Genomic DNA, 20,925 nt, shown 5'->3' on the forward strand with positions numbered 1-20,925 from the left:
CATATGTAGGTCAATACACATGCCAATCTAGTATAGCCACCTACAATGCATTGGTATCGATCTGTGGAACAAAACTTACTCTTCCAACCGTTACACTCTTAATTTTTACTTTTTTCCTAATGTGACTTTCCAGATACTTGAAATGTTACTCTGTTCTTGAAAAGCATACTCAGAATTAAGGCTAAAATAACAAAGATGCCTTTCGAGAGAATAAAATAATTCCAATGAATGCCTACCTGAACCCACTGGAGATGAGCCAACACTAAGACTTTGTAAACTTCCATTCCTGAGCAAAGTTGGAGATTTTTGAAGACCAGAGCTCGTCACACTTCCTGCAGCAGAAGCCACAGACGAAGTTGGGGAAGCAGAAGAAACTGAAAGATGGGAAATACTTTCTTGACTTTTATTTCCTTTGGGTCTACCAGGCCCGTGTTTACTTTGCTTATTTCCTTTCCGTTTCTTCTCTGTTACAGGTTCTTCTTCTATTCCAGAAGTTTGAGCTCGTTTGTATGCTGTAGAAGTAAGGCTTGAATTACCTATGTCTCCAGGTGAGCTGTCAAAGTTTTTAGATTGGGAAACAGCTGATGATGAAGGGAGACCAATTAAGGAAGTGAAACAATTGACAGCCCCCTCTTGACTCCCAGTCTCTCCTTTATGTACATCTTTGGTTGACGAAGTCTGTTGAGAATGAGTGAAACTATCATTTCGCAGATCTGTTTCTGTAAAACTCAAAAAATCCTGGGGAGACTGAACTGAACTTCCAGAAGATGACTTTATGCTGCTAGGAGTGCCCAAAAAGCTTCCTAAAGAAAAAGAAAAAAGTACAAAAATTATTTTTTTTTTCTGTTGCTGATGAAAACTAGCAGAAAAGATTAATATCTTAGAATACAAAACTCTCAAGTACAAGGACTTCATGGAAAGCATCACCAAGAGCTAAAGAATCTGTTCTTAAAATGACTCGCTGTTTCTACTGTTGATCTCCCCTCTGCTGGGGATCTGAATCTCAGATTTTCATCATTAAGTTTGAGGGCACAAACCAGGTAAAAGTGAATAAAAGGAGAATAACAACTTTTTTTTTTTTTTTTAAAAAAACACACCTTTGATATCCCTCGTTTTGAAACCATAACAAACATTTAGTATAAGTCACAGCAAGATTTTTCTTTTAAACACTTTCAAATAAAGAGAAGGCAGCTGATAAAACGTGCTGTGATCACATCTACGCTGTGCCTGCAAACTTCCTTGCCATTCTACCTAAATAAGGGGTCTGACACAGGTCAGGGGAACAGCAATTGCACTTAATTTACCCTGGCTGAGGAGGTGTTCCACAGAGGAGGTATTTTTCAAAAGGACAGGAAAGGAAGTGGAGCAAAGTGTATAAAATTGGCATTTTAAGACTTCTTTACATTGTCAGAGAATCATACAGATCTTTTGTGTAATGGAATTGCATTGCTTCTGTAATATTTGGAGTGCAGTCATTTCAACACTGTATTAGCACATGCAAGGCAGAAAATGAAGCAACTTAGGAAATACAAACACCAATTTATTTTCACTGACATTCAGTAATTTTCTAGGGGTGAGTGTATGTGGGTACTGTTTTCCAAAATTTTAACTGGTGACTGCTATCCCACCAAGAGAATACTCCCAAATATGACATTAGATATTGAAAAAAGTCCTTTAGAAATTAGTATTTTATCATTTTATCAATTAAAAATTACTTATAATTTCATTTAAAAATACAATTTATATCACTACTTTAATTTAAAAATCATTAAAGGTGTTGTTCTGTATTTTAAGTAACATATCAAATTAATTTAACGCAGCTTTAAAGAAATTTCATGCACATAATAAAGATCTATTTTGCCACCTGCAGCGGGCAAGATTTTTCTTTAGATGTGAAATTCTAGAAGACAATTTTAGAAGTTTTGAAAATTTAAACAAAAAACATTTTGGTATTTCAAATAAAAAAAATAAATACTGAAAAATAGACAAATTTGGAAGTGCTCGTTGCATAACAGTAAAAATTAAAACTCAATGAGCAACATCTCTAACTTTGAAGAAAGTGGTATATTTTAGATCTATCTTGAAAAATTATTTAGCAGTCATCACATCCTATACATTACCAGTTTTGTTCTAATATGGACTAATTAAAACACATCTGTATTATTCCCTTAAAGAGCTAAGACAGACCCCTCTACTCAATTTCATATGCTGAATGTTACCCCAGACCAACTTTTCAGCAGATAAGAAACTTCTGGTTTTTAGCAGTTAAAGAAAATACCCTAACAACCTAAACAAAAGTATCACCTTTGCCCTTTGAAGATGCACGACCTTCTTTTTCATGTTGTGACAATAAACACTTTTTCCTGAAAAAAGTTATGCTTTCCCAAGTGAAACAACATTCTCATTATTGAGGATAAAGGATGAGCTACTTCTCAATATGTAATCTGTTTTAAATATGTAAGATTTCTGTCTAACTCACGTCAAAGCAAAAGAAGTATTGCTGTGGAACGATTAATACCTTGCTGAAAAGGGCTAGCTGCAGTCACAGTTGTTCCTGGATTTCTTCCAGCACCAGGCTTTCTTCCCCTCTGACCTGAGCTGTGACCTGCAGATTTCTTCCCTTTGCTCTCTGACCCTCTAGCCTCTGAAGAATCTTTTCCACTTGAAACGTGCGTAGAAACTTCCTGGAAATTTGCATTTGTAAATCGAGCTGTGGTATCTTCCAACCGCTTCAAGGAGCCTGACATGGAGTTGTTGCTAGTGCTTGTGTATGTCTAGCGTTGTGATAAGAAAAGAATTCAAGAAAAGAAAATGTAAGGTCACCTGTAACAACCAATATACACAACTAGAATGCTACAGGTGCTGTAGTTTCCACTAAATTAAAAGAGAATTAAGAATTAAATCAGGAATTAAAATAGTTTATTTTATACAAAGAATAGTCAGTTACTAATTATTTAGCTCAGTGACAATACCGTCAGATCATTTATTACCAATTAGAGCAATCTGCGGAAGCCTACTTGATGACTTATCTACCACAGCTAACACAAAGCTATTAGTTTTACTATACAAGACATCAGTAATCAGTAATGACACTTTAGTAACACAAGACAAAATCAGAGAAACAGTTCTATTATCTTGCTAGTATATTCAATTTTACTCATCTAATAATCCTATTTATGTCAGAAGAACTACTCATGGTACACCAAGTTCAGAACGTGCACACATTTTTCTATGCCAAGGGCTGGAAAAAGTTGCATGGTATCAAACTTATTTTTACCATTTGAGGAAGAGAACCTTTGACTTGCCATTGTCATAAGGCCAACATTCTTAATCCTCAGATACACATTTGTTTTAGTGCACAATACATACATGCTGCACTTATGTATACATGTCCTGCATATGAGTTTCTCCATGCCTACTCACACAGCTTATTAATGTTTTGGAAAATGTGAAATATCTTATATATGTTCTTATACACTTAAAGGGTTAAAAGAAATCACTGTTTCAAATAACAAACTTAATGTTCAGATACTTAGGTAACTAGCAATAGCAGAAGTTACATAAAACTCATTGTTAAGTTTGTCAACACATGATTAAAGTGCATAAAACTTTTGTTGAAAAAATGCACAAATTAACATAAACTTCATTGGAAATTTTTACTGAGATCAATAGATTCATCTTGTATAAATGGTTATTTGAATACAATGTTGTTATTTTTACTGCTTCATGTTAAAAACTAGAAGGAAAAAAAAATAAGAGACTTTAAAAAGACCTGTATGCAGTGCAATCAAACTGAAAATGTTGTTCGACCTACAGTGGATCTGATGAAGGCTTCAGAACATAAGAATTTGTATTTTAAAACTTTATAGTCTCATCATCAAACCAACATCAACTGTAACAACCCTGGCTCCCCCTTCAATCTTCACTTCCCATTGTCACACCAGCCTTCCCTTGGCTAGTAGCTTCTTTAAAATATGGAAATGGTTTTACCGGAATTCTGCTGGTAGGTCTGTTGTTTTAGTGGTAGTCCGTTGGTTTTTGTTGTTGTTGTTGTTTTAACTTGTTTCATACAAACACTGTAAACCACTTTCCAAACTACAACAGGTAAGTCAACCCAAATTAGTCCAAAGGGGGCACAGCAATATACGAATCTGAGAGATTCAAACTGGTTGGACTTCATGCTTTGTTTTTAGAGGTGCCAGTATCTCCATGCAGAATAGGTCAACACTGATGACAAAACTCACTCTTGAAGCACTTGCCCTCCTCTGAAGCCCTCCATCCCCGTTGCACCACACCTATGTGACCTAGTGTATTAAAAAGCCATGCAAAGACAACACTTCCAGACTCTTCATTCACGACTGAAAAGCAGAGCACTCCCTAAATAGAAATAAGTAACACTGAGAGCCCTTCCGACTTGAAGGTCCAAAAGTAACAATGGTCTCCATGTTAACATTAAATCAAGAATTAACAAATGATCTTTCACATTTTCATACTGTTCAGTTAGTGTTATTTTTAATACCCATAGTAAGCCAAACCAGTAAAATGAATCTCACCATATAATAATTTAATGAAAAATACACATCTTTATGAACATGTGGAAAGTATCTGTAAAGTATCCGCTGGCATGAAACAAGCTCTGCATAGCCCAACTAAAACCCAACTTCTTTTTAAGCTAGCAAAGAAGTTATTTTCATTTACCTAACTAAAAGGGAAAAATATAGCACTTCAAAATTGCAAATACAGCCCTACTATGAACTGCAATAAAAATATATTAGGGATTTTCTGAATAACACCGAAGAGGGATTATCAGTTTAAGTCTGTTAAAGCACAATGCTAAGAATAATTTACCTCACATTGATGTTACTGTATTGGTAACAGTTCTTAATGAATATGGAGCCAATTCTAAGGTAAGTTAAGTTTAGCAGTTAACTTTTTGAACTATTACGAAGTCCACAAGTATGCTCTGTTTTCCTGAAACTGATGTGTCACTTGACCTGTGTTAAGACGCAGTGGTTCAAATTTGGGTCATTTGAACAAAGGGTTTCCAGACACACCACAACCCACCCCCTCCAAGTCAGCTTTTTCTAGGATCTTCGATTTCTCCTCTTACCCAGTTCCTTCCTTTCCTAATCCTCATCTCCTTCCCACTCAGTTCTATATTAACTGCGAAGAGAAATCTACAGAGATATCAACAATCAGTTTGATGTTACCTAGCATCTCTTCTCCATTACTGCAGGGGGATATTTGTGTTTTGTTTTTTTGTTTGTTTCATTTTTGTTTTTTGGTAAAAAGGAAATTAAGAGTTTAACTTAGCTCTACAGACTGGCCAGGGCTAGAAAATGACAAGCAGACATTCATTTGCATATGCTGTGCAGAGATTTGACGTGATGATATAAGGCTTTGTTTGCAGTCACTCAGAAGGTAAGAATAATACGATTCAGCTATGAATGCCAATGAAATATTCAAAGACTGCACACCTGAATCCAGACTGGAGAACATGCATGCACATAGCACTTCTGCTTTTGAAAGTTTTGCTCCAGCAGGTATTTCTGTTTCAGCAGGTGCTGTGAAATATTCTGAGTACACATCTAGATTTCAGTGTATCTTGCACACCAATGTGATGCAATAGACATGAAGAAAAATAAAATGGTATCGTTTGGTCAGTAACTTTTTTTCCAGATTGTGCTGTTCACTTTAAGGAGTTAATTAAAACAAAATGCCTTAAAACAGATCCGCTTCTGAGATCAAGGTGCAGCACAAACTTTAGATTATTAAGCTAACTGGTTCATAAAATAATGTACCCACTCCCAAATTTTTTTTTCTAAAATGCTACACTCTAAAGGACAAAGACGTAATACAAATGTCACCATGTCACCACAGGAAAACACCACCACCACCAGAAACACTGCTACACCATGGCAAAGTTACATTGGTTTGGGTTTTTTTTTTTTTTTGAGGTTGTAAGAGGGTGAGAACTTCTTTGGTTACTTAATAACTGGCTTCGGTCTCTGCAGTCCCCTCGAGCTTCCCCTGCCTTCCCCGCTTCCCCCAGCGCATGCCTTTTAAATGGGACACGCAGCTGGAGGCTTCCCCCTTCGCTGCTCACACTGCAGTCAGTCATTTCCCTTCGCTGCAGTGCAAACATTCCCCCAAAACGGAGATTACTCAGCTCTTGGCCCTGAAGTCCATTCCTCGGTTTATTTGGGAGTGCTTAAATAACCAGCTCATGAATGTTAATCCTGTTCTCAAAGTCAGTATTTGCCACTGCAAGTATCAAGCTAACAGTGTACATCACAGTGCCTTTATTACTCCTCATAAACCGCTTCGCAGTTCTTTTTCCTTAAACTTCACTTTCCTACTGCCAACTTGGTGCAGAGAGCTACTGTCATTTTTGTACCTCACGTATATCACTGTGCACACTGAACCGAGTCCTGAAAGCAAGTACAGCAAGGCTTAAAATCTTCTGGAAAAGTTTTAGTTCTACTGCAAAGGCATAATAATCATTCTGAATATACACAGTACATCCCAACGCTTGAGACGCCTTCAGCCCTAACCCAGATGTGCTCTTGCAGAGAAGGGAGTGACCGCAGCAGGCAGCATCCACAGACGTGCCAGATGGTAGGAGAGTGGTCCAAGCAGAGCAAACAAACAAAAAGCCATGCGCGCACACACCCCCACAGCCCACAAACCCCACACTAATGTAGGATAGCAATGTTCAGTCACAGCTAATGGAGATTTCCCTGCTCCTTCCCTTCCCTCCTGTATCCTGCTGCAGCAAAAGCCAGGCACCTCCCTTGGGAACCACGACGGGCTGATACCAGGGTGAGCTGAGGAGGGTTTATCACCGGTATCTCTGCTGTTAAAAATACCGTTTAGTTAGCTGTACTTTCTGCTCACAGGGTCTTTTTATTATTTTGTGTCTCTGGCTACAATTTGAAAGCAGGTTATTGCTTTGCATATCAGGGGTGCTTTTGTCTTCTTTCTTTAAAGAAAAAATTCTAAAAAAAAAAAAAAGACAACGATATTTTTCTGGGTAATCTGTCAAACCAGACACATTTTTAAACTTTCAGTACAAGCCCAACCTCTCAAGGTTCACAACCTGAGAAATAATTTTTTATGAGGATTAACTAAAAGCTTGGTGGCTCTTACACAGATCCCATGATCATAAGGAAACTGAATATTCCCATCCAAGTAACAGAAATGCTAAGGGAAAGCCTCATCTGAATATAGAGAAATATTCCAGAAGTTATTCCAGTCCTTTTAAAAACACTTAGTATTTATGCCCCAAAAGAAAAGTGAAAAAAATCTTAGTATATATTAATCAGAGTAGTTCGTTTCTTATTTCAAAGATTTTCCAATTTGACTGATCCAGACTAGGTGGTGTTTGCGGAGACATTACAGCAATGCACAGAACTGCCTGCTGGAAGACGTACCCATAGCTGAACACAGCATTTGGACGGGAACTTCATTAAATTTCTTCAAATTCACTTTTACAGAACTAACCAAACCAACTATACCCACACATACAATGTAAAACCCCAGTTTACTCTGCAGCTTTTCAGGAATGTGACTTAAGAAGCCACTCATCCAGATAAAAACATCCTCCCAGGCACCACTTACATAAAAGGTCACTACCACTCTTACCAAAAAGGATTTCACTTCTTCAAAAAAGGAAGAGAAAAATTTATTTCAAATTCCAGTTCCCACAACAGGAAGAATGTGATAGCAGAAGTGATTTACAGAAGTCATAAAATGAAGTATTCACTGCAAAGACAGACTGCTGTGAAAAAGACAGCGCGCCCAAATCAATTCTGCCAACTCTTAGTAAAAGGACACACAAAACTACCATATTAACAAAATATTCTGAACTAAGTATTATTCTCAGAAGGAAACAAAGCTTGTCTAATTATTAAAATTTCAAATTTTTGAGGAACACAGTATGAATTTATAATTTAGAAAAGCGAATGCACGCAAATACAAAAGGACTTTAGAAAAAAATCAGAAGAAAGTATCTGAAGAAACTAGTCACAGAAGAACCACTGCCGAATACCCAGCAAATATTAAAAAAAAAAAAAAAGGAAAAGAAAAATCCTATTTAGTAACTTCAACCAGAGACCGGTTTTCCTGAATGTCTGAAGCACCATGAAAAGAAAGTAGAAAATGGAGCAGTTAAGTTTTGGTAGAAACACAGGGTCTGAAGGTAAAAGAGAGAGACAAACAGCATCCAACTGTCTTCCACATTAAAAGTGTATTCTAATAGGTAGAACTTAGGGACTTCCAAATGACCAATATTTCAACGGATTTTCTTTAACTTTCACACAAATATATGGCAACATCACTTGTTAATAACACTTTGTATGATAATTAAGTGACAAAAGGGATATATATATATTCAGGAAAGATAAGATCATACATAAACCATACAACTGTTGTTTAGGTTTTGTGCTAAAGGAACACGTCAAACAAGGAAATTCTTTTATAGGGTATCTTATATTGTCTCAGGCTCAAGGTTCAGGACAAATTAATAAAATGAAGTAAAAAACAAATGAAGAATCACATGGACTAGTCAACATTCAATAAATCCTGTCACACTCACTATTTGCAGTATCTCACTCTCACATCAAAAGAGCAAAGTGGCAAAGCGACTCTAATTGTTATTTAAAAATAAAGATAGAATTATCGTGAAATTGAGAAAAACACTGACTAGTAAGTCTCACTTGACTTATCATTATCAAAAAGAATACAGGAGAACCAGAAACAAGAGTAGTTTATCAGAAGTGTGAGTCACAAGTAACAACGTTAACAGGTACACACCCTCAGGTCAATACACCTAATACTGAAAACAGAAAAATATGCAAAACATACTAAAAAGTTTCCTTTCTTGGTGATGAATCTTCAAGCTGATACCATTAGCTGATGTAATACGCACAGTGATTAAAGAAAGCTGGTATTTCAATATTTTACCCTTTCCTGGTATGGTCTTGGTGTACCATGTGCAAATTGACACATTTGTTGAATCATCTCATCAGCCAAACTACACGCAGTTAAAACGAGCTTCAGCATCCCTTCTAAAAAACAAAGTATTCTACTACTGATGGCTAATTAATTCAGCCCTGACTCAGATGTCAAACATTCCCACATGAATGGTACAAATGTTTTTCCAAATCTGAAGTGAGAAAACTCATTTCCTAACACTGCTGCCCATTCTGTAATATCATTAACATTTTTTTTTTTTTTTTGTGGATAGCAAAAGTGATTACTGTAGTAATCAGAACAGTCAGATCATACTGAAGCATAATCAGAACTGTCTATATTATTTAATCCTCTATACTGCCCTCTGAGTTAAGTATTTGCTAGAAGATTAACAGGAAAGAAAGACCACAGAATCTAACAGAGCAGACTGCTAAAAATGACAAATTGATATTAAAAGTACACAAAGTACAGCATCACGTACTTTTTACATGAAGTACCATTATTTTCATAATTACCAGGTTAAATGCTTCCAGGTTCAGTAACAGCTCAGCACACAAAAGTGAATTTCAAGGGAAAGATTTTATAAAACTTCTCAAACTACTAAACATAAAATCATTGAAATAAAAGTTCCTGAATTATTAGTGGCACCTGACTGGTGCCATTAAATCACTCCCTATTTAGTTACAAAAATCTAAAGCTTTCTTCCTATTATAAACCTCAAAGTGTTTTCAGATTTTGCATTATAGGAAAATATACCAAGCGTGCTTGAGAGTTATAGCATCCTTGCCATTTTAAAACTCCTGTGTATCCACTAGAATGATCACATTAGAAAATTTCAAGATAAGTAACTGAAGTGGAAGAAGAGGAAAAATGTATTAACTTACTTTCTCTGTAGTTACAGTAAGAGATGGAACCAAGGATGGTGAAGACTCTGACTGCTTCTTGTATTTTTGCTTGTGTTTATCTTTCTCTTTGTATTTCTGTAAATTACAAAAGAAAACATAATCCAGGTTCAGCTTCACCTTTAACGTAGCCCGCTTTAAGTAACACTCAATGTTATTAAAATTTAAGAAAGATAATGAAAACAAATCATGTATTTTTATTTACTTTCAAAATATACAAACTGAAATTCTTCAATTATAACCAGTATTAATGAATCCACCGTCATTAATATCCATCTTGTCAAGAATCAATTAAGCAACTAAAGAAACTAGATTAAAAGCCAAGACATGGCCTTCTCCTTCCTGCATTTCCACACCTTATACTCCTGCCTTCATGCATTTCTACACCTGCACAGTATTTTTGTTGGGATATTACTGTACATTGAAGTTTTAGCTTGGCTCCCCTATTGGCATCTCCATGCATAAGAATGTGAAATGTTATTTCAATGTCATTCCCAAAAAGATGCATACATTTTATATAATAAGTAATTTAATGAATTTTTCTATGTTAAACCAAACAAAATACCAAAAGCTATATAAATCAGGTCCTTTCTAAAAAGGCTGAGAATGTATTTATTTTAAACATAATGTGAAGCATTGGCAGCGTGAATGAATTTGTACAAACAGAGAAAATCAATTCTTAACCCAGAGCCTTCAAAGAATAGTAGAAATCTTCCATGTTGGAAGGAATCAGTTCTTAGAGTATTAAAGAATCAGACTCAAATTGCATTTATTTAAATAATTCAACTGATGAATACAAAAATAGAGTCTAATAAAATTAACAATTCAACTTAGAATACAGTAGGAGTTCAGTATTTTCACTAATTTAATGAAGAGCAAGTAAAGAGGGCCCCTTTTTTCTTAAAATCATAATATAAAAAGCCCACATCAACAAAGAAACAGCAAGCCTGAGAGAAAGTTACTCAAAATACACTAGAACACCGAAGTATTTTACTTTGTTGCTAAAATTTTACCTGCTAGAACACAATATAGAAAGTCCTTTTGATTGTTTTAACACTTCTAATAACTCAAAGGAAGTTCCAAGAGACAACTCTTTAAAAGACTGATGGGAATTTCTAGGTTTGGTGGTTTGTCGCTTTTTTTTTCTTTCCCACCATACAAGAAGAGGATTTTTTTCTTCCCATTTGCCCCTGAATAGAAATACGGAATTTGCGCTTCAATTACAAAGTGTGCAGGTGTCATAATTACAATAATGTATGCCACGAAGTAGGAATTCAAGGTTTTAAAACCTAATACAGGCTTGTTGAGGGAATTTTTGAACAGAGGTTTGTTTTGTTTTGAAGGGGTATTATTTGTTTCAGGCTTTTTGGATCTGGAAAGTACAAATTTGAAAAAAAAATATTGAAAAAAAGAGGGGAAGGATTCAACTGCACCGCACAGTCATTTCTATCATTTAATGCAACAATCCAAGAAGTGCTACCTCATACTGCCAAAATACAAGCACGGATCAGGAGAAAACAAGAGCAACTACATCAAGTTTCCTGTGTTAGCCATCAAATCTGTGTCAAGCACAATACATAGTTGATTCAAAAGTATTTCAATGGTGCTAGTTACCCAGCTTTCTATGTCATCAGTGCACACGCTTAGATAAACTTGAGTAGCAATTTCACTGAACCCCAAAACAAGCTTCAAGAAAGAAATTATGAAATAGAACTAAGCCACTTCCTATTTAATTTTCATCACCGTAGTAGGAAATTCAAATCACGCCGAAGGATTTTTTTTTTATTTACAATTTTGGAGCAAAGAGATTTTCAAATGCTTTAAGATGAAACATCGCAGCAACATCAGTAAACAATAGGAAATATTTAAGTGAACATGTTTTACAATTTCTTCTGTTGACTTTCTAGTGTTCTGTTGTGTTTTTTTTTTGTCACGGGTTTTTGTTCGTTTGTTTTACTTCTACCATTATTTTTGTCTGAAAGGCTGAGGACTGTAGAATTCTGATCAAAAGAACAGTCAGAAAGATTTCAAATTATATTCTGTAATGCACTGAAATCACTTTGATAGCAGTCACAACACAACAGGATTTGTCATGAAGAAGGAAAGAGGGATACGAAAAAGGGGGGAATGATGTATGGGAGCATAAACTTGAAGAGACTTGAACTTGAAAAGAAGATGCTTTAAATCCTATAAGACAAAGCATGAGCAACCAGGTCAAATGGCTCCCCCAGACCCGAAACACCAACACGCAGTGAGCTAGGACAGGTTACCCACGTGCTCGCAGATGGCACCGTCGGACATCACTGAGGGCCACTGGCAGGGCACCCCACTCACAGGCTTTTCACATAGGAAGATCTCAACCCCAGGAGGTCTGATGTCCTTAGCTCTGTATTCCCTCCTCCTTTCAGGTTATACCTCCTCTAGCAAATAATGTCTCTCCCCCTCCCCTTTTTCTTTTTTTCTTTCTAAGAAAAGTTCAGACGCCCTACTTCTGAATGGGAATTGACTCCAGATGCAAATAACATCAAAGAAGCAGGGCAAGTTTCACTGCAGGACAACCTTTGAAATGAAGGCCCAGATTTTACAATGATAAGAATGAATGTTTCTACAACCTGCTGAGGGGAAGAGACGTATCTCCCAACAGGGTGAGCCCTTGCAGTTGTACCCTTGTCTCACCCTAAAGATGCACACAAAGTATAGCGAGATCTGCTTCTGGATCCACAGAAGGAGTAACAAAGGAACATGAATTCCCACAATATTTGACAAACATGAGTTTTCAATCAAGTTGGTCTCAAAGGAGGCACAAACTAATGATCTTTCCCTCTACCAGAAAAAGAGTATATAAACAGCTGGTCCTCCCTGGCTACTCACTGAGATTTTTGTCAGACCTCTTCCTCTGGTCAGCCACAGCTCCTGAGACAAACATCTGTCCTGAAAGCCCCATTCTGGTGGAAAGCCACCAATCTAGAGAAAGCGATGATAGCAACTGTCTGACAGTAACGCAAATCTTTCTTGAAAGGAAAAAAAAAAAAAAAAAGGCAGAAATTATACTTAACAAGGACTGAAAATAGTGCTGCTAGTAAGTGAAGCACTGAGGGCAGACAGAACCCATGCATCCCACTTACATACTAAAACTTCTTTTTAAAAAGATTGATGGGCATGAGTTCAATTATTCCAAACAGAATACATTCTGTAGAAAACAAGAGTTTGCAGAAAAACATTCTAAGGAACTTCAATAAATACAGGGCCAAGTACAGAACTGGCAAAGCAACCTTCAGTCTTGGTTCACAAACAGGTAGCTCATCAGACCGGGTTCAGGCAGCTCCTGAAACCCTTTTTTACTCTAAGAAAAAAAATGAGGTCTGATTGCCACCCAGCCATTGCATAAGCAGCTGTAGTATTATTTGTCCTAGAAGATGAAGAGCCCTGATTTACGATGTAGCTAAACAGACTACAAAGTACCCAGAGTTCATACGTCATGATTAATCAGAAAGCTTTATTTACCACTGGGAAGCTCATTTTGGACTTTCGTTTCTTACCTACAAAACTATGTAATACCTTCTTAATTAAAATAACTACACGATGCAAGGTAAGAAAACAAATGTGGTCCAAGGTTTCTGGAATTCTACAGCACCTTCTGTACATTGCCCTCTTTGGGGGACAAAAAAAAAGTTGAAAAAACAGCAACAAGGCACATTTCAATGGTTTCTATTTCTTCTACAAAGACCAAATCTATAAGACTATTAAATAATACGGTTTTACAAATACAGTTTGGTTCCAGCTCTTTGGTTTTTGGTTGTTTATTTTTTGTTTTATTAAGCTCATTTACACCTTGGAGTATCTACATTACTCCAAAGACCAGCACTTGTCCACTCATTTTCTTTAACATACTTTCAGATTACTGAATGAAAGTATCTCATCAAAATATCAAGTTAAATATACTTGTATCATTTTATTTTAGCTCTAATCTGCTACCAACAGAATAAGTGTTATCACATCCAGGTTTCCCAGGCTGGACCTCAATCTCCAGGAAGACTGAATTAAGCAAGTGATAGCTTTTTTCAGTACAGATGGAATGGATGACTTCAGCTTTTCTCTAACAGAATACATTTATAACATTCCCACATGTAAGAATCAATTAATTTGTTAAAAGGTGAGTACACTTATTTGCAATTCATTTTTGTCTCTGGAACGCACTTTTGGAACACAATTTCTCCGAAGATGTTTCAACAGTACTTCATTTCATGAAAATATGTTTTTAAGTTTGGCATTTAACAGTTCACCATTACAAAAAAAAAAATATCTTGGCCCCTCTCTCACCTTTCCCATGCTGTGTAGTTTTTCAGACCTTCTGTGTGCCAGCCCAAACTTCCATAATAGCAGCAACAACAAAAAAAAATCGAAGTGGATAGTTTTCTGCTGTTTTAGTAAGTTAGGTTATTTCAGTGAATGAGCCTGAGACAGACAGTAACAGGGACATGAAGAGGCAGAAGCAGAATGGAGGAGCAGGAGCTCACCTGCCTGCAGAACAGGAGACTAACTTCTGTTTTGGAATTCCCAAAACACGTGCACACTATCAGCAAGCAACATTGCTTGGCCCTTCAAACAAAAACTGCTTGGCTGACCTTGGAGTATTCCATTTTTACCCCCTTCTCCATCACAGAAATCACGACCGCTACTACTTTTGGCTGTCGCAAGTTCTCAGGGAGTTAACATTTTCAAATCTAGCTCTCTTAGCGATTCCTGTAAGCAAAACCATCCAAATGTCTAAATCACTAGTTTTCAGCCACTATTTTAGACTCCCTCAAATAATTTCAATGTATCCAAATGTTCTATTATCACAGAGTATTCATATTGCTGCTTTTGTTATTCATGGATTTTCTGCACCATCTTTCCATCCCTGAAGCTTGTAAATCCATCGCTGTCACCATCACAACTAACATCTTCAATAAAAAGCTGTGTATAGCTCTTGCTAATCCCCGATACAAGACCTGTTTGGCTCTTACTAGTGACTAGAAGCTTTTAGTGATACAGCCATAACAATTCCAGAATGAAAGATGCCCATGGTCCACGCGTCCCATGTTCAAATCCTAATTTATCTTGTTTTGACAAGAACAGCCCTAGCTCGGGCATTCATCTATCGTTTTATAGGGTATAAACCACAGCAGGAAAATTAAATGCAGTGGCAGTGTTGCTACAGTCACAGCAGTAAAAGGATATAGGCATGGGGTGGTTTACAGGAAGAGGTGGAACAGCACTGCTGACATTATTCAAGTACCTATGTATTGGGCTCTAAGCATAAAACTTGTTACTAACTACCAGTCTTTGAGACAGTTACTTGAAAGACTCAAAAAACTCCTTTCAATACAGTGTTAATGATCAGAATTTTAACTGCCAGTCAGTACCAGATTCAAAACTTGGCAATAAAAATGCCATCCAAAGCTTCCCTACAAGACTAATGGACCACAAATCTTATTCAGAACAAGCTACTTTTATTTTGATATTTAAAATATCTTTCTCTTGTTATTTAGACAAAGACAGACATATTGATCAAATGGAATCAAAATCAAGCAGACCTATGACCTATAATGACCAATTTTTAATGTTCACGTGTCGTTTAGTTTTCAAATTAAGACAAACTACATTGTACAATTTTCTCAAGCAAGAAATGTCCAAGTTGCTTCCAACTTCAGCTTACTTTTTACCCTAGTTGTTCCAAGTGACTCCCCTCTATCTTATAATGTGGCAGAGTTCCACCATTACGGAGTTAAGCAAAGGATGCTACAACACACCGAACTTGAAGATCAAAAAATCACAATCTGTCAAATATAGTTGACTTCAAAGATTTTGAAACTGTTGATGAAATTAAATGTCATAACAATATACATAACAAAGAAAATAAATAAAATTAACATCTAATAATACCTGAAGTGTATAATGGCTATTTTTAACTGAACAGATTTTGGTTGATCCCTGAAAGGTCACGAAGACCTGGAGTAGCAAAGTGATTTTTCTTTATAAAACCACAACTCTTGTTTAATGAGTGTGGAAAAAAAAAAACACTACAGTAGACATCTATTCAAAATTCTGACACTGTCAGTATTCCTCTCAGAACTCCCACAAAAGCCACAGTGAAAGAGCTTTACAAAAGAAAAACAACTAGCAGCTAATGCTCCTCTCTCTCAAGTCCTTCCCTGCATCATTCAGCCGTGTCAACACTAACAACGATTGTCTTTAAAGAAATTGAAAATCACTGTAAGCAAAATTTCTTCAGAAAAATGTTTGAGAATTTTGCCATCCATGGATTTGTTTTTTTAATAGTCTACAGAGACTAATATGCCATCATAGCAAAGAATTTTAAATTTCCCCTTCCTTATCCACCCAGAGCAAAGCACTTCTGGTACAAACAGACTTTTAGTTAATTCGTCTGCTAAAAACATTTTTTGGAATTCATAAACACACAATGCCAGTAAACTTGTTCAATTTTCATGTAAGTGGCACACATGCCACTTTCACGTGGCACTTTATTAAAGCATTTCTTTTATGCGGAGATGTACCCCAGACACATTTAAAATTCCTGTTTCACTCCTTTCCAAAGATAAGGCTATCAGGAACACCAGGAATAAGGTGTTCTTCCACAGCCTCATGTTGACTAAGTTTTTTAAAAAAAAAAAAAAAACTTGAGGTAAACACACCTGGGCACTGAAAAATGGGTATTATATCAGGATGTCAAGCAATATACTACCAGCCCTACTAAGGAGGGGCACAGCTCCATCTCTCATCATTTCTATAGCACCTCTCTCCCTTAGCAACCAACCATTTTTAGTGCAGCAGAGCAATCAGGCAGTAACTAAGCTAATTAATCTGTAGTTTCAAATTCCTCGTAACAATTAAATAATATCCAAGCTTTTTGGTTTTTACTCTTATTATTATAATACCCTTATATAGTTGCCATCTATTCTGTAAGCACAGTGCCCAAAAGAGACTCATTATGCAGGAAAACACATCCTTCCAACTCAGTGTTTATTTACAAAAACGACAGCTACCCACACCAATATTTTCAGACCAAACTATTCTTATGGCAGTTCTATATGCAACCAATGGATAGTTTTTCAGGTCTGAGTAATATAATTATGTCCAATCCTCACAGAATCCCAGAATGGCCGAGGTTGGAAGGGACCTCTGAAGATCATCAAGTCCAACCCCGTGACAAGCAGGATCACCTAGAGCACCTTGCGCAGGATGGCATCCAGGTGGGTTTTGGGTATCTCCAGAGAAGGAGACTCCACGACCTCTCTGGGCAAGAAATACAGCTCAACTCATACAGTTTCTGCTTGGCACCAAGGAAAGCTTTAAGGATGCTTGAAAATCAGATTATCCAAGTTTCCAGACTACAAAGATGAAAGAAAAAGTACAAATAAATTTGTGCTCTTAGTGGGAGAAGAAAAACACCCTCCCTAAAACTTTTATACAGAACAAAAGATACGCACATTTACTCCAATGTGACAACAACTGAGATTCCAAACCGATTTGCAGAAGAGGAAATAAGGAAAGTCACCCTAAATAATGACCTTTCTCCTCCAAGATACAGTAAATCAAATAGACAGTACATCGAAATGAGACATCATATGCAGAAGGTAGTCAACTTTACCAAGAGAATGAGCTGCCAGTACCCCATATGTTCCACTGACTGAAGACCAGTATTTTCCAAAGCACAGATCATCCCTTAACCATTGCATAAGTCAGACAAAACCCCCAAACAAGAAGTCTGTACTACAAGTTAGGTGATTAAGAGTTTCAGGAAATTGCAACTTTTTTCTACCAACTGGTGACTTAAAACAGAACATTGCCTCATTACACAACATATAAAGCAAATTAAACTTAAGTGAACACGCTATAACATGCCATAAGAACCTCTGAATGTCAATTCAAGGGTAACGCAAACTGCATTGCTTCACTTGATCTTGCAGATCATGCAATCTTCCTCTACCTTTCATGAACTGAAACATGGTGCTCCAGAAATTTAATCTTATTTACGGCAAACTTCTCAGAGCTGCAGAAAAAGGCCAGGACTTGCCAGTGTCCATTAACTATTTCTAGAAGACCCAGTGCTGGAGAAGCCAAGCCGTTAGAATAAATAGCAGATACATTGGCCAAACACTCTGCAAGAAAGACCCCCCAAGATTTTTCAGGCATTATGACGAGAAGAACAGTACCTTCACTCAACATCAATTTTGTTTCTTCAAATTCAACTTTAAGGTTTTGCCAATGTGAGTGACAACCCATGCCAAGTATTTTAACAAAACATGACCAGCAATACAACAGGGGTGAAAGATTAACCAAATTAAGAAAAAAGTAAAGCAAATATTAGTAAGGTTTTAACTTGCAGGTAACTGTCATCTGTAATTCAAAATTGTTTCCCTCTAACTCCATTTTGCTGCGAAAAAAATTGCCAAGAACCCCATACTTTTGTTATTGTTGGTCATGGGTTTAGATTTAGAGGTACAACTACATCACAATGCATACACTCCTTTATTGCCAGATGAAGATGGGAACTATTCACCTAAACTATTAAACAGACCTAAAGACACTTTTTAGAAGGTTATCCTAGAACAATGAAGACTAACATTCATCCAGAGGAAACAATCAAATGTTAAGGAGACTGAGGGCCCGAAGACTGACATTTGTTATTATATTTCCTGTGACTATAAATATAGTTCCTCCATACAATACATAATTGGTCAATATATATTTTTTATTTCAAATTTTTATGTTATGCTTTTTAATAGTACAGAATTAAGACCACCCATACTCAGAAAAGTCTATTAAGATAGCTGTAAAGAATGCATGCAGGTGAGCAGATTCGCATGTATTCTCAGAAAGGAGGCTAAAAAAAGATGCAATGCAAATTTGTGTTGTTGTGCCACTGCGTTAAACTAATAATCATCATCAATTTATTTTTTTTTAATATGAATTTAAATTCTTGAAAGAATCTGCCAGTGACAAGAAGTTAGCGATCAGCTATGGTCTTTGCACCCTCACCAGAAGATTCCCAGGTGACTGACAAAGTATTCTGCCATGACAGCGGGCTTGACCACCAGTACCACTAAGACGTGTGAACAACAGATGTCACTTCTTTGATAAGGGAAGAAGTGCAACAGATAAAAACGTAATGAATTAGATGCACCTGATTACCCACACATTTGCTAAAATGTCTACTCCCTTTTTTCTTTCCCACCTAGTCACAAAGACTAAAACAAAAATATTTCTAATGGAAAAACTAAATCAAAGGAAGCTGTGTGGAAACAACCTTCCCAACAAATGTTGGCTTTGGGATGCACACTGAAACAATAAACAGGAAAAGGAAGGCACATGTACAAATGCGCCTGAAGATGTTTCCTCATTGGACCCTAGCACCACTACACCTTGTCATCTGTGTTACTCAGTGCTTCAGGAACAAAATTTCCTTCATGCCTTTCAGCAAAAGAAGTTATTTAAATGTTTATCAGAAAGTGCTACTATTAAGCAGATGTGCCACATAATTAGCAACGACAAATCCACTTACTTTTTTCTCCTTCTCATGATGTTTATCCTGAGAGTGAGAGGAAGAATCACTTAAACTTTGATCATATGACCTATTAGATCCCCGTTTGCTCTTTTTCTAAAAAGAGAAAACATATTTATGGATATATAAAAGGAATCATTTGAATAAATAAAAAATATAAAGTATTTCAACTGATAAAATGCCTTACTACTTGAAGAAACAAAAACCTCAGTTAGTGAAAACCTGACAAGTAACTAACATGAGTACAATTAACAGGACTGCCCATTGTACATCCTATCCTCAAGTCTACCCTTATATTGACTTTTAGACGTCCCATGCAAAATATGCTTCCAACAAAGAAATGAGATATACCACCTTCTAAAAGTTCAAAGGTGCTAGACACATTTCCAAGTTTTCATAACAAAAAATAGAAAAGTTGCTGCTCAAATGAGTATCGCATGAAGCCACAGTGCTAACACTGTCACATGCCTAAAATGCAATCTGACAGAGTTGTTTTATGGCTTCACGATTTATTAATCAAGTGACCTCTCTGCAATATTTTCATTTAAATTGTTTACAAAAAACACAGGGTGTATGGTCACGTATGCATTTACGGGCAGTACACATAATTGCCTGCATTTCCGTAACATTTGAGAGCTTAGTCTGAGACTAGAAATATTTCATGCTAGCCAGTGCCTAAAATGTATAAGTTATTGTATCGTAACTGAGGTAGCATAAAGAATTTCAAGTCAGTGCTATTCCAAAGTTTTCAGTGGTACAATAGATACACCCCGTGCACCACCTTCAGTAACAGATAATAAATACCTGTATTTGCCAGGCATCAACAGTTACAATATCCCTCAAGAAACACTAGAACGCTAACGTGATCTTGCCAGTCTTTACTGTTCTTACCACTACAGTTTCATAACGGAAAGTTAACTAATCACATGTCAAATATTAAACTGTGTCTTGATCATTAATCTTACATTTTAAATAATCATGTATGTTTTTCAGTCACAGCTGCACTGGCACATTCAGATCAAACAAAATAGTGTAAGAGTTTGCCTTCACTGCTAAGTAATACACCTTTTTGGTTCTTTCCATATACCTCGCTCAAGATTTAAAAAAAAAAAAAGAAAAGTCTTAGCTTAGATAGGATCTAGAAAGCCCTGACTTACCTTCATTATGAAGCAAACTCATCAATATTCACAAGAGCACAGAGCTAACTTCACCAAGCTTATCTTTGAGAAATCTAAAACGGCTCGCTGACCCTGTTTTTACCTCACTGCAACTTGTTCAAAAAGTCTCAAATATTCCACTCTTTCCACAAGTAATCAACACATTTAACCATACTTACAGTTGCATATAAATTTAGTCTATATATTTAATTTTCATAAGTCAATATTCATAAGTAAGTCCTTCACAGCCACACACACACAGACATCTGGAATGGTTAAACTGGTGTTAAGAAGTGAAATGAAAAGCTCAAGAGATCTGATCCAAAAA

General features: G+C 36.4%; 1 protein-coding gene across 7 annotated transcripts in view; it reads right to left on the bottom strand.

Moving 5' to 3' along the window:
* The window catches only part of MLLT10 (MLLT10 histone lysine methyltransferase DOT1L cofactor), a 129,832-nt gene that overhangs the window by 57,920 nt on the left and 50,987 nt on the right, over positions 1–20,925 (bottom strand). For 6 of the 7 annotated variants that reach the window (XM_080579108.1, XM_080579106.1, XM_080579105.1 and 3 more), the window contains 4 exons: positions 19,441–19,536; positions 9,858–9,953; positions 2,519–2,774; positions 237–803 (listed from right to left, as the gene is read on the bottom strand). In XM_080579108.1, the coding sequence (XP_080435234.1) occupies positions 237–803; positions 2,519–2,774; positions 9,858–9,953; positions 19,441–19,536 (1,015 nt within the window). The remainder of the gene's footprint in view (positions 1–236; positions 804–2,518; positions 2,775–9,857; positions 9,954–19,440; positions 19,537–20,925) is intronic. The other variant, XM_080579107.1, reaches the window with a different exon arrangement.

Source organism: Anser brachyrhynchus, assembly GCF_964034855.1.
Source record: "Anser brachyrhynchus genome assembly, chromosome: 2".
Lineage (NCBI taxonomy): Eukaryota > Metazoa > Chordata > Aves > Anseriformes > Anatidae > Anser > Anser brachyrhynchus.